Source organism: Panthera uncia, chromosome B1 (genome assembly GCF_023721935.1).
Source record: "Panthera uncia isolate 11264 chromosome B1, Puncia_PCG_1.0, whole genome shotgun sequence".
NCBI lineage: Eukaryota > Metazoa > Chordata > Mammalia > Carnivora > Felidae > Panthera > Panthera uncia.
The window spans coordinates 137,381,594-137,394,468 of record NC_064811.1 but is presented as its reverse complement, the minus strand read 5'-3'; the positions used below and the strand labels follow the sequence as shown (position 1 = coordinate 137,394,468).

Here is a 12,875-nt window from a genome sequence, read left to right as displayed (position 1 = left end):
TTCTTCTAAAACCTAAAATGATCATTTTAGGTACAAAGAGCCAGCAAGCAATAGCCTATGAAGACCCACATGCACATGGATGAAAGGAGATACTTACAAATGAAATAAACATGAGGAATATATATTTCTGAGGCATGTTTATTTCTTCTGGGGAAGAACATCATAGAGGGCAGTGGCAATTCCAGGAGTCCTACGCAAGGTCTTAAATCTGTAGAGAAGAAGGAATATGCCATTTTTATGGAATGTGATCCAGTTATTCTCTCTGTTTTCTTTATGAAGTCACATCCCATAATGAAATATCCCCACGGACACAGCACCGTAGATTTTCTGACAGCTCAGCATGCCTGAAGTGGTAACACACTGATCTCTCTTCCAGAATGTATGATATGGTATTTTTCACCATGAACTCAAGAAAAGACAGACAACCAAGTATTGGTTGAATATTTTAAAATAAACTTTATTTAAGTGCATCTCTTAAGTCTCTAAGTAATTTGTGTTCTTACATGACAATACTAATCAGCCCAGATTAGGGTGAAATTTTTTTTGGCGGTGGGGGGGGGGGTTGAGGGGGTTGGTAGGGAGGTAGAAATATTTTCACTCTTGTGGAAAAATATTAGAAATGACACTTTCTCCCTAAAATATTTCCCTAAATTTTTATTTCCTCAGAAAAGTAATCCTCAAATTTCAGCATACATAAAAATCAGTTGGGAATGTTTATTGAGAATGCAGATTTCTAGATCCTCATACAGATCTGGGACAGAGCCTCAGAATTTACCATTTTAACTATTACCATGTCAATTCTGATGCGGATCTGCCAGAGTACCTCTAGCACATCTCCCCTCTAGACAGACCTAGCTGTCCAGTTCTTTCTTTTTTTTTTTTTTCCCCTCTCATCTTCATTTGTGACATCATTGCACCCTCTAGTGGATGATTGTACTCAGTAATTTTTTTTTTTTTTCTTATACTTAAAAACACCTTGCTCAAATCTAAGGAAATCTCATTGCTTATGAATTTCTTGAATGGAAACAATGGGAGCTCGGGAGAGCGTTTATAAGAAAACATGTTTACTAAGCATCAAATTCATATTTATGTATATATATTTAGTATGTAATATACACACATTTTACAAAAAGAGAGAATTTTAATCCTGGTAAGTTTGACTGAATTTAAGATAGCTAATAGGCTTTTACAATTTTTTAAGTTCTTATTTATTTATTTTGAGAAAGAGAGAGAGAGAGTGAGTGGAGGAGGGGCATAGAGAGGGAGAGAGAGATTCCTAAGCAGGCTCCTGTGCTGTCAGTACAGAGCCCCATTCAGGGCTCAGTCCCAGAAACCGTGAGATAGAAACCAAGAGTCGGTCGGACTCTTAACCAGCTGAGCCACCCAGGTGCCCCCATATATTTTTGTCACTTTGTATCTACTGACGACAAATTTTTAGACTATTTATACCTGTATTGTTGATATTCTCACATAGCAGTTTCCATAAACGCCTTCCAGCGCATCAGTACAATAACTTGGGTCTTCCAGATCTCCTTCTGAGCATCTTTTAGTACCTAGTGGTCCTTGAGACCCCTTGAGTCACACCTAAGATCCACAGGTCTTTTCAGAAAGTATTATATGTTTTTTACCCCATGGCTTCTATCTCTGAAAAACCTTGTTTATTGAGGCTAAAACCTCAAGGATCACAAATTCTGTTGGACCAAGCAGGTAATATAAATGAGTAAAGTAAGCAGGGTGTAAACCAGAGAGTGGTGGGGACTAAAGAGAACTGAGTTTATTACATTTCAAGGAATTCAAAAATTAATATTTGTGAACCCACGATGGGCCTAAGAACTATATGGAACTTGGTTTTACAAACCAGTTAAGGACCCCTGGTTTACTTGAGGGTTAATTAAATGCTAACTATTATGGATGTTCCCGTGTATAATTCTAACAAATACCCTATATAAGACATAGTAGATCATCCCAATTTTACCAGTGAGGTAACTGGAGCTTGAGGAGGTGGGTTACTTGCCCGACATCAGAGTCAACATCAGGGAGTTGAGACTTCCTGCCTGGGACTCTAGTCCAGGTTGGCCTGACCCCAGAGTCTGTGTTCTCATTCACTTCATTCCAAAGCATCTCTGAGCATGTGGCTTCTTGCCTGTTTGGCCTGACTGTCACTTTATGCTTCTCACCACCTGCCCCCCATGCGGCCCCTAATTCTCCCTGTTTCCTGCCCCCCCCTCCCCCGGCCTGGCTCTTTCCAACATCTTCTGTGTTCTCTTAGCCTCTGATTCTACTAGTGTCTTTGCATTTCGACCATTTCTTATAGGGTAATTGACACCTTTCTCTGCATCAGCATGATTCTTAGTAACTTATTACTCACATCGTAAGCTAATGTGATAAGCATATTGATACAATTTTTTTCTTACTATTGCGTAAATAAGTGCACCTTTTCCTAGAGCTTTCAAATGGTATTTCAGTGATGCTTAGATTTTTGTTATAAGTTAGATTTGCCCTGATATAACATCTCTACGTTTCTACTCAACTGGGCTCTTTCTGAGCACTACTGTAAATACTGTAAAGTAGTATGAACTCTTCTCTAAAGTACTATAGAGCAGTTGGCTCAAAAAATTTGTTTTTGAGGGGCGCCTGGGTGGTGCAGTCGGTTAAGCGTCCGACTTCAGCCAGGTCACGATCTCCCGGCCTGTGAGTTCGAGCCCCGCGTCAGGCTCTGGGCTGATGGCTCGGAGCCTGGAGCCTGTTTCCGATTCTGTGTCTCCCTCTCTCTCTGCCCCTCCCCCGTTCATGCTCTGTCTTTCTCTGTCCCAAAAATAAATAAAAAACGTTGAAAAAAAAATTTTTAAAAAAAAATTTGTTTTTGAAAAGTAAGTATTAAGAGTAATTGTGTATAAAATTCAAGTTAATTACTTTTGGAGGAGAATGAGCTATTTCTTTCACTTATCCATTCTTAGGTAACTTCTTGGGTTGTGCAATCACTAAGAAAGAATGGCAGCCCTGGGGTGGGTTTCTGGATGTTTCCTATCAGGCTGGCTTTCATGTTCTCCATTCCTCAAGAAAGACATCATTATAATCCACACACCCACATTAATGCTTTTTTATTTGGGATGTTTGAGTCGCTTCAACCTTTTATAAAAACTGTCACCCAAAATAGTATTTCTTTGGGAAGTCTTAACATAACATTTTGAATTGAATTTCCAAACAAAAAAGAATGAAAACGTACGGGCGCATGTATTGCAACCTGTGATATATTTTTTCCAATCCTAACAGAAAAGAAGCTCTCATCGTGCAGCCTTTTGTATGATTCTACCTAGTTTATGCAGAGTAAATTACCCACTTGCCCTTCTTTGTACAAATAGTTAACAAAAACAGACTGTATTTCCCTGCTATGAGACTCAGTATTCAGAAAAAAAATCTATTTGAAATTGGAAAATAGATGGAGATGGGTGGCTTTGGCTGCCTTAATTGTGTATGAACAAACCCCAGCTCATCCTTCCTTCATCCTTCGGTGATCAGCTATCAACAAGAAGCATCACTCTAGAAGATAAAGACAATTGAAGTTTAATTGGATACAGTGCTGCAAGTTCCAAGCTAGGGTAGCCACTAACTTTATTGAATTCTTCTTAAGTACATGGAACTGCTCTGCACTTATGTGCGTTAACTCACTTCAACTTGACCCTGTAAAGTAGGTACTATTCTTATCACGATTGATAGGTAAGGAAATGGAAAGACAGAAAATTGAAATAACTCACCCACGATCACACAGCATTTAGTGGTAGAGTCAGGATTTGAACCCAGAGCCCTCATTTTTAACAAGTACACCTTGAATCGAAGACACAGAGTACATTGTGAAATTGCACAGCTCATTCCTCAGTGTTGGATTCAGCCAGGCCTGGGTATGCATATTGGGAACTAGCTCCCCAGGGGATTCTGTTACACAGCCAAGTCTGAAAACTACTTCTAATTATAAAAGATTCCCAGAACTGAACAATTTTTATTCTTACTTCCCTCCATGTTCAGGTAGTGCCCATTAGCAACAATAAATGCCGAAGGAGACCGACCAAGCAGTAGCAGGATGTAGCCGTTGATTCCAGGTTCCCAAGTGTTCCTCCTCTTTGTGGGAAAATGTATAAACTGTGTCTCAGTAAGACTGGCCAATTACTTGCAGCATTATTTTTACGTAAGCTGGGTATCTATGACTGTTTTCCCCAACTTTAAATCACCACATGCTCAAATGACCCCCAGATGGTAGCTGTTCATGCTGTATATTTCGAGTGGAGATTTTGAAGGTTCATCTGGACACACAGCCCATACCTCACTATTCGCGCTCGCAATTTTTTTGGATATAGATCCTAACCCTTCTTGCAGTGCAAGACCATCTCCTTCTGTCCTGTTGTCAAGAGAAACAAAGGAGCTGCATTCAGTCAAAAGTATAGAATGCCCCTCACATTGGACCTTGCATGAAAGATGTTAAATAATTAGTATCAGTGGACCAAAAGTGGAAGAGAGAACTGGGCGACGAGTGGGGAGGCTGATTTCAGATTATAGTAGTCGCACAGAGAATTTCTGGATATAACATTTGAGATCTGGGCTCCCACTAAGAAAGCCAGGAGATCTATGTACACAGTTTGAATCATGTACCAGCTTGAATCATGTACACTTTCTGACTTGTGTCAGATAATAAGCACCTTAACTAATCAGTGAGCTTAACTACCCACCCTCCACATCTCAACCTGGCTTTCTTGTTTCCTACCTTTCATCAGGTTTGTGGTAAATATCACTAAAAGCCTGAAGAAGTGGTTCAGTCAGTTAAGAGTCTGACTCTTGATTTTGGCTCAGGTCATGATCTCATGGTTTGTGGGATTGAGCCCCATGTCGGGCTCTACAATGACAGTGTAGAGCCTGCTTGGGATTCTCTCTCCCTCTCCCTCTCTCTCTCTTTCTCTTTGACTCTTTCTCTCTCAAAAATAAATAAGTAAACATTTAAAAAATAAATAAATACAAGCCTGAAGAGGTCACAGTTTCCTCCAGGGTTCTCCAATCCATTTTTAAGAGAGAAATTATTTACCAAGGCATGTCTGTGAATTTGGGAATTAAGTTCTCAAGAGTTAGGCCTTATAGATGTAAAGAGTCTTTTGTTTGGTTCTCTCCCACAGTATTTGAATTATAACTAATGAAATTAGTTTTACTATGTTTTCATTTTATTAGTTTTAATATGTTTTCGTGTACCTAAACACTAATTTGAAAATTAAAATAAAAAGCAAAATGGTTTGTTTAGTGATTAATGAGCTAATGACAAATGATTTTATTTTATTTCAAACAGATTCACTGATGTTGTGATTTTTTTCATTCAACCTGAAATACTTATATCACAGCCAAGTAACCAACCTGGTTTGTTGATTTTCCTTCCCTGAACTACTAATCAGTTTATGACAGGGAGTGACAAGTGCTACTTCTAGTATAGGCATCATTGAGGTCACCATACAACTCTGCCAAGTGTCATTAGACAAGTGGTGCTCAAAGTCTACCTTGCATCAGAATCACCTGAGAGCTAGTTAAAACATGGTTGTAGGGCCCCACCTCCAGAGCTTCTGATTGAGTAAGTCTGGTGTTAGGCACAAAATATTGCATTTCTAATGTTAAAACTCAATTCAGGCATATTAAAATTTGTAAGAGTTTATGTGAACAAAACTCAGTTTGAATCCGGCAGCACAAAACCAGAAGTGTTAGGAGCTCTTTACCCACAGGATCCAGCGGAGAGACTATACAGAGAAAGGGCGGGAGGGAAGAACGGAAATAATTTGATTGGCTGTAGCTCAAAGCCTAGTTGACTGTGATTGGTTTATCCTTAGGTTTCCATTTCCGAACCTTCAGGCATTTATAGGCTTAGATTTTGGTTTGCTTAGGTAGGCTGTGTTGGCATTAAAGCCATCTCAGCCCCACGGCCTCCATGTTTAGTTGAACACTAAACAAGAACCAAGTTGATGCTGCTTCCGGGGAACACTCTTTAAGAACCACTACCCCAGGGGTGCCTGGGTGGCTGGGTTGATTAAGCATGCCACTCTTGATTTAGGCTCAGGTCATGATCTCACGGTTGGGTTAGAGCCCTGCATCAGGCTCTGCTCTGAGTTGACAGTGAAGAGCTTGCTTGGGATTCTCTCCCTCTCTCAGCCTCTTCTCCACTTGCACTCTCTCTCTTCTCAAAATAAATAATAAACATTAAAAAAAAAGAAAAGAAAAGAAAGAAAAGAAAAGAACCACTGCCCCAGGAAACAGATTCATAAATACAGAGAAGAAGGAAAAGGGTCGCCAGGGAGAAGGTAGGGGATGGGCAAATAGGTGAAGGGGAGTGGAATATACAGGCTTTTAGTTATGGAATGACTAAGTCACAGGAATAAAAAGTACAGCATAGGGCATATAGTCAATGGTGTCATAATTGTGTTGTATGGTGACAGATGGTAGCTACACTTGTGGTGAGCGTAGGGTACCATATGGACTTGTTAATCACTACGTTGCACACTTGGAACTAACCTAACATTGTGGGTCAACTATTCTTCAATTTAAAAAAAAAGAAAAGAAAAGAAAGAAGGAACCACAGCCCCATACCAGTGGACCCTCTAGAAACTGCACCAATATTATAAGCCTCAGAACGTTTACTTACTATCCTCTGGCACAATATATCTTACTAAAGCTTATAGATAATGTAGTAAACTTTAGACGCCCCGGATATTATTTTTACTCACATGAAGTAAAACTCTACTATGTAAGTCGGTTCGGAAAATTTTAAGTGCTCTGACAGGGAGTGACAGTTAAGTGTGGTTTTGCATTTATGCTGGGTTGTTGAAATATCCAGGAAGAGCTTGCTCAGCTGGCTGGCTGGGAGCTCCTGGAAGGCACTGTTCTCGGTACTAGTACAGTTTGGGCCTGGCGCCACCTGGTGGTAGTTATTTGCTCCATCATTCTGTAGCTTTGCTGATAATCCAGTTTCAATGGCTGTTAAGAAAATTAGAAAATGTAGTGGAAACTATGTCAAGGAAGAAAAAGAAATGGATTTAGTAAAGCATTCCTTAGCCCGTGTATTTTGATAGTGTGCAAATAAGCGTCCTCTATTCTTCTCTGATACAAAGATTTACAAAAGCATTCTTATTGGATGGTACTTTTTAATTTATATGTTAGGACAGAATAAGAATACAAGTGACTTAAACTAGAAAACCTTCACAGTTTGATTCAGCCAGCACAAATGGAACATTTCACAGAAACAATGTGAGTATAAATGCATCAATTTATACTCCAATTCAGAAGTCCTCAGAAAAAAATCTAGTTGTATGATTCAAAGTGAATAACAGAGCTCTGCTCAATTCTTTCCATTGTTGAGGGGTTTCCATAAGGGACCAAAGGCCAAGAGCAATAAAGCAGGTACCAAAGACCTAGAGATCCAAAGACAGCAAGGTCCAAGACTACCCACGTAGGAGGTGCTAAGATTTTGCCACACTGGTTTTGCCAACATTAGCTAATCCCTCATTTTGGAAGTGTAAAAGAGGACTGAGCGATTGACGGGGGGTGGACAAGGGGGTTGGCGGTGCAAAGAGTCATAGACAGCTGGACGGTGTGCTGTGGTGTATCACTGACCCTTGTCCCTCAAGGAAGGGAAAGGGAGCTGCTGACTTATTTCCACCAGCTTCCTTGAGTCTCCTTGGAGAGACATGTGTCATCTTAAAACTGAGGGATTTGTAGATGGATATGTGACTCAGGCCTGAATAATCTAGAGAGGAATGGCAGTGACCCTGCTGTCCCTGCTGGTAGTAAGACAAAGGTGAGGTTGTTCCCCTGGCAGAGAGCTGTGTGTCATCAATGACGGGCCAGACGTTACTATTTTCTGTGTGCCTTTGGGAAGGCCAATGCAGAGACGTCTCAGAAGTGGTGCATGAGAATTTGCATCCCAAACAAACACCCAGGTGATGCTGACACCACACTGCTGCTGAGCAGGGGCCACACTGACGGAGGGTGGGGGGCAGCTCTCCTGTCTGATATCCCCCTTCAGAGAGGTCCCAGTGGTAAACATCGGACTGGGGTCTGATGGGCATCAGCACACATTATTTTGTACAAGTGGATGGGGGGGGGGGTGGTGAAAATGCTGTGTGCATTCCTACAGATTATCGCTTTCCTGTAACAGAATATTTTGTGAACTGATATTCAATTTCAGCATCCCAAATATTAAGTTAGAGCCCTTTCATGATAGCTTTGGTTTTGTTTTTTTTTTTAATGTTTATTTTTGAGAGAGACAGATCATGTGCAGGGAGGGCGGGGGGTGGACAGAGGATCCGAAGGGGGCTCTGCACTGACAGCAGGGAGTCCCGTGCGGAGTTTGAACTCACAAACCGTGAGATCATGACCTGGGCCAAAGTTGGCCACTCAACCCACTGAGCCACCCAGGTGCCCCTCATGACAGCTTTGTTAAAAGATTTCTATCCTTGCCTTTCAATCCATTCCTCATTGTAAAGCCTTACAAAATGTATTCAAACTTTATATATAAACCTGAAAACACAAGAATACGGGTGAACATTTTACAAAATACACTGATTTCTGTTAATGCTCAGTGCTGAATATTGTGTCCAATAATGTAATTATTAGAAAGAGGGCACTGTGGTATTGCATTCACCAATTTACCACTGTGGTATTGCATTGTGATGTCTCATGCATTCCAGAATAGTCCCTGTAAGAATTTATAAAGGGAAGCAGGGAAGTTTGATGGTCCCTTTACACTTCACTTCTCCTTAAAATGCTACTGAGATTAGGAAGTGACAACTTCAGACCTTCTATTGTCTGGAACCAGAAGGAATCTTTACAAATGAGTTGGTCCATCCTTGTCAGCCCCACTCATATTTTTTTTATTTGAGCCTCATTAAATTTGAAGAATGTGTTCTCAGCCACCTCATCAAAATGCTCCTTAGACTTAAGAAGACACAATTCTTAAGGTTCTTTTTTAAGCCAGTTTTACAAGTGACGGTTGATTTGGTAGGGATATTTTGTTACTGAACATGTTTTCATCCGCTTGGAACATTTAGGAAATGTGAACGTGTAAAGCTGCCTTTCTGCACCATCCGGCAGTTTTTATTTGGTCATACTGGATATAAAGATAATTCACAACGGTCCTTAAATCACGAAATGCTATTGCCAAATGATAATATTCTGTTTTACAATGAGACAGGTTATTCAGATTAACGTGACAATAAATCAATGACAAAACAGATTTTTAAACATCAGTCTTTCACAGAGATGGTATGAAGTTTAGATAAAAGCCAAGATACACATATGAAAACCTTCTCAGTTCAGTGTCGATTAATTACACGTAGAGCCTAGACTGAAGCATCTGGTTCTCCCATAGGCGCATTACCAAGATTTCTCCATTATTTGTTTGATATAATATATAAAATACAGTTTAATCAAAAAAGAAAGTACAAGATGAAGTGTGATTTTTTCATTGGTTCTAACAGACCCTTTATAAGGAAAACTGCGTGATGACTAGCCAGTAGGGGAGGAATGGATGGTGTTTGGAAATATAACATTTATTTCTCTAAAGTGTTTACAAAGCTTTCTGGCGCATCATGACCAGATGTTAAGTATTGTGCTTTCTTACAAATGAAATTATAGGATCTTAATCGTCAGAATGGAAGGCACGTTAGGAAGTATCAATTTAACTCTTCTATCAGGGGTTGCATTTGACAGCAAGTAGCAGAGTCCTGAGAAACAGTGGCTTAATTAGACAGAGCTTTATTTTCCCTGCATATAAAGTGGGCATCCAGAGAGAAGCTGTTGCTCATCAGGCTGAGTCTCTCCAATTCTCAAGACTTTCCCTGGGGCTTGCAAGAAGCTGTTGGGACTCCTACCATTAATTATGAATTCCAGGTAACAAAGAAGAAAAACTGAAGGAAAGGAAGAAGGGGAAGTTCCTGTGCCAGGAAGACAAGAACTCAATATCCCAGTAGATAGTCATCTCATGTCATTGATGGAAACCAGTCATTGTCCACCTCTGTCAGGGAAGGTTGGAAGGTAGCTTTTAGCTGGCCACAATGCCAACGCTCACAGAATTAGTCTGTTAATAAAGGCAGAAAAGAAGAAGGTTCCTCTCCCCATACCTCTCTGTTACAGTCTCTGCCACAATCTATATCTTACAGAGATGAAGCGATTGGCTCAGAGAGGTTAAGCAACTTTACCTCTGTCTCAAAGCTGGTGGCAGAGTCAGGACTTATGGAGCATGAACATATGCCCTCTTGTTTTCAACTGAGGACGTGGGGATGGGTGGGAAAGGAATGGGGGTCTTCTGAAGTTCTAAAGAGTTTGCTTTAGCAAGAGCATAATAAGAATGGGAAAAAGAAATCACGGATTCTTCAAAGTTTGGCACATCGATGTGACAAAAATCACAGCGATTTGATTTCCCTTTAGAAATGGTGCAGCGAAAAATAAAGGCACAATTCCTAACAAAAATGAAGTCATACTGTAACCGTCAAGGCATTAAAATTTTGAGTCTGTTTCTCCGAAGTAAATAATGGACATGTTTCCTCATACAAACCTGAACTTACTACAGTAAAAATTGTGGTCCTCTTCCTCCCCCAAGAGGGATCAGCCCTCAGCTTCCTGAGGAGTGTGCCTAAGGGCCAGTGATTTTGACGGTAGTGGTAGCAGAAAATCAAGATTGTGCTTGAAGGGCCTTCCTCGGATTCTCTCCCATTGCCCAGATGATAAAATGTGTTCTCTCGGAAAAGGGCTGTGAACAGATGTTGGCTTTCACAGATACCATTCAGCCGTTCAAGTACCTGTTAATGTACATACGTTCAAGAATGCAACACTATATCCGGTTATGTGTTAATCCGAGAAGAGATTACTTATTACTACTTATAATCTAGTACCACAAAGGAGGGAGATATGCAGAAACCTGAAGGAAATCTTTTCCAAAAATTGTACAGCTGTAAAACTATCCCATCTGTGTTATAGACAAGAAAACTACAGGCCAGCAAAACAGAAATTACTTGATTTAATTTGTTTAGGAAAATATTTGTTTTCATTTTAATATATATTTAAGTTATATATAACTCCAGGGGTTATGATCTCGTATCTTTCCCAACAGAAAGACTTATTTGAATGTTGTCGTGTCATCTGAAATTGCAGATATCTTATGTTTCTCCTCCATTCATTGTCAATGTCTGGCATATAAATGGGGGGCCAAGTTTCCTAGTCAGAAATTCAGTATTGTAAGTGATTCATTTACAATTGCAGTGGGAGAAACTACAGATGACCACCAGCGAAAGGAGGAAAATATTCTGCTCTGTCACATTCCACGTAATCGCGATCACCTGTGTGGTTTGGTCTTTGTATGTATTAATAGATCGGACAGCGGAAGAAATCAAGCAAGGCAATGATAATGGTAAGAGCATGTCTCTTTTCTTTTTTCCTCCTATTGGTTTCTCTGATGACATCAGAGGTGGGTAGGGAAGCTATTTCCCCTGTTAGGTCTTCATGTGTGATAAGCTAGCAAAAACCAGTACTGGCAATTAAGTCATCTCCAGTTATGTTATAAATACTCTGATTGAATGCCTAGGGTCCCACGCTGAGGTACAAAATTTATCAAGTCCATATAAACATTGGTAAAGAGAAATATATAGATGTCCTACATCACTTCAGGCTTTTCAGGAACTGATTAAGAATCATGTTCTGCCTAGGGAGCCTGGGTGGCTCAGTTGGTTAAGTGTCTGACTTCAGCTCAGGTCATGAACTCATTCATGGCTTGTGAGTTCAAGCCCCACATCAGACTCTGTGCTGACAGCTCAGATCCTGGAGCCTGCTTCAGATTCTGTGTCTCCCTCTCTCTCTGCCCCACCCCTGCTTGCACGCTCTCTCTCAAAAAATGAATAAACATTAAAAAAAATTTTTTTTTTAAATCATGTTCTGCCTGATGTGAAAAAGCAAACAGTTGTGAAAGTGGAAGTTTTTTCATTTAGTTTAATTCACTATAGTCATTGCTTCTTTTAAAACATGAATAAGACGATACTCTACTAGAGAAATATGTTATACCTTATTAATTAGTACCATATAATTTGATAGGAGTAGATTAACACTATGGTTTGAAATTTTAGCCATACTGAGTTTAATTGTGAAGGATGGTGTCAAGCCTACAAAGAAAGCTGTTTCAAAAATCATTAAGGCAGATTCTAGGATCTGAAAAAGATAGGTCATTTAAAGCAGAATAAAAAATAGACTGTTTATTTTCACTTCTGAATGTACTCAGCTCCATTTCTCATCAGGCTCTACCAGCTTCCACATATGGCATAAATCATAGCTGGTAAAACAATGAGAAATATTCCCAGAAGCACCCCCACCATCAACCCTTGAAAAAAAACAAACACACAATATTAAGCCACTGGTGAATTTAAAAAGAGAAATTGTTCAGATGATAACACTGTAAGCTTGTAGTATTCTCAAAAATGCCTATTGCTTCCCTCAAAGAAAGAAACTGAAAGAAATAAAAAGGTGACAGGAAGTTAGGGAGAGGAAGTGAGGGAAAGAAAGAAGAAGGAAAAGAATATTAAAAGGACAAGTTCTGTTATTTCTGCCTTTCTTTGGGTTCGTAACAGCAGGAGCAATGTGCCATTCTCACGCTTGCCCGCTCGGTGGCAGCAGGGAGCACCAGCGCGCGCTCTGGGCGCTGGAGAAGCGGCTGGGGAGGAAGGGACTGTGAGGACCCGCCTGCTGCGCGGCGATGTGGTGGCTAGGAAAACGGGTCGGTGCAAGTTGTGTTTGTGTTTCAGTTCCATATGACAGTGATATTTACAGTGTGTACCAGACTAGACTGTTTACAACTACATTATGCATTAGTC

General features: G+C 40.2%; 1 protein-coding gene and 1 long non-coding RNA gene across 6 annotated transcripts in view; both read left to right on the top strand.

The window, feature by feature from the left end:
• The window catches only part of LOC125923175 (uncharacterized), a 31,055-nt gene extending 20,985 nt beyond the window's left edge, over positions 1-10,070 (top strand). Inside the window, exon 2 of the long non-coding RNA XR_007457927.1 lies at positions 31-10,070. This is a non-coding gene — a long non-coding RNA (uncharacterized LOC125923175). The remainder of the gene's footprint in view (positions 1-30) is intronic.
• The window catches only part of MARCHF1 (membrane associated ring-CH-type finger 1), an 87,421-nt gene that overhangs the window by 62,527 nt on the left and 12,019 nt on the right, over positions 1-12,875 (top strand). For all 5 annotated transcript variants that reach the window (XM_049631278.1, XM_049631274.1, XM_049631276.1 and 2 more), the window contains exon 3: positions 11,278-11,425. In XM_049631278.1, coding sequence (XP_049487235.1) covers positions 11,278-11,425 — 148 coding nt within the window. The remainder of the gene's footprint in view (positions 1-11,277; positions 11,426-12,875) is intronic.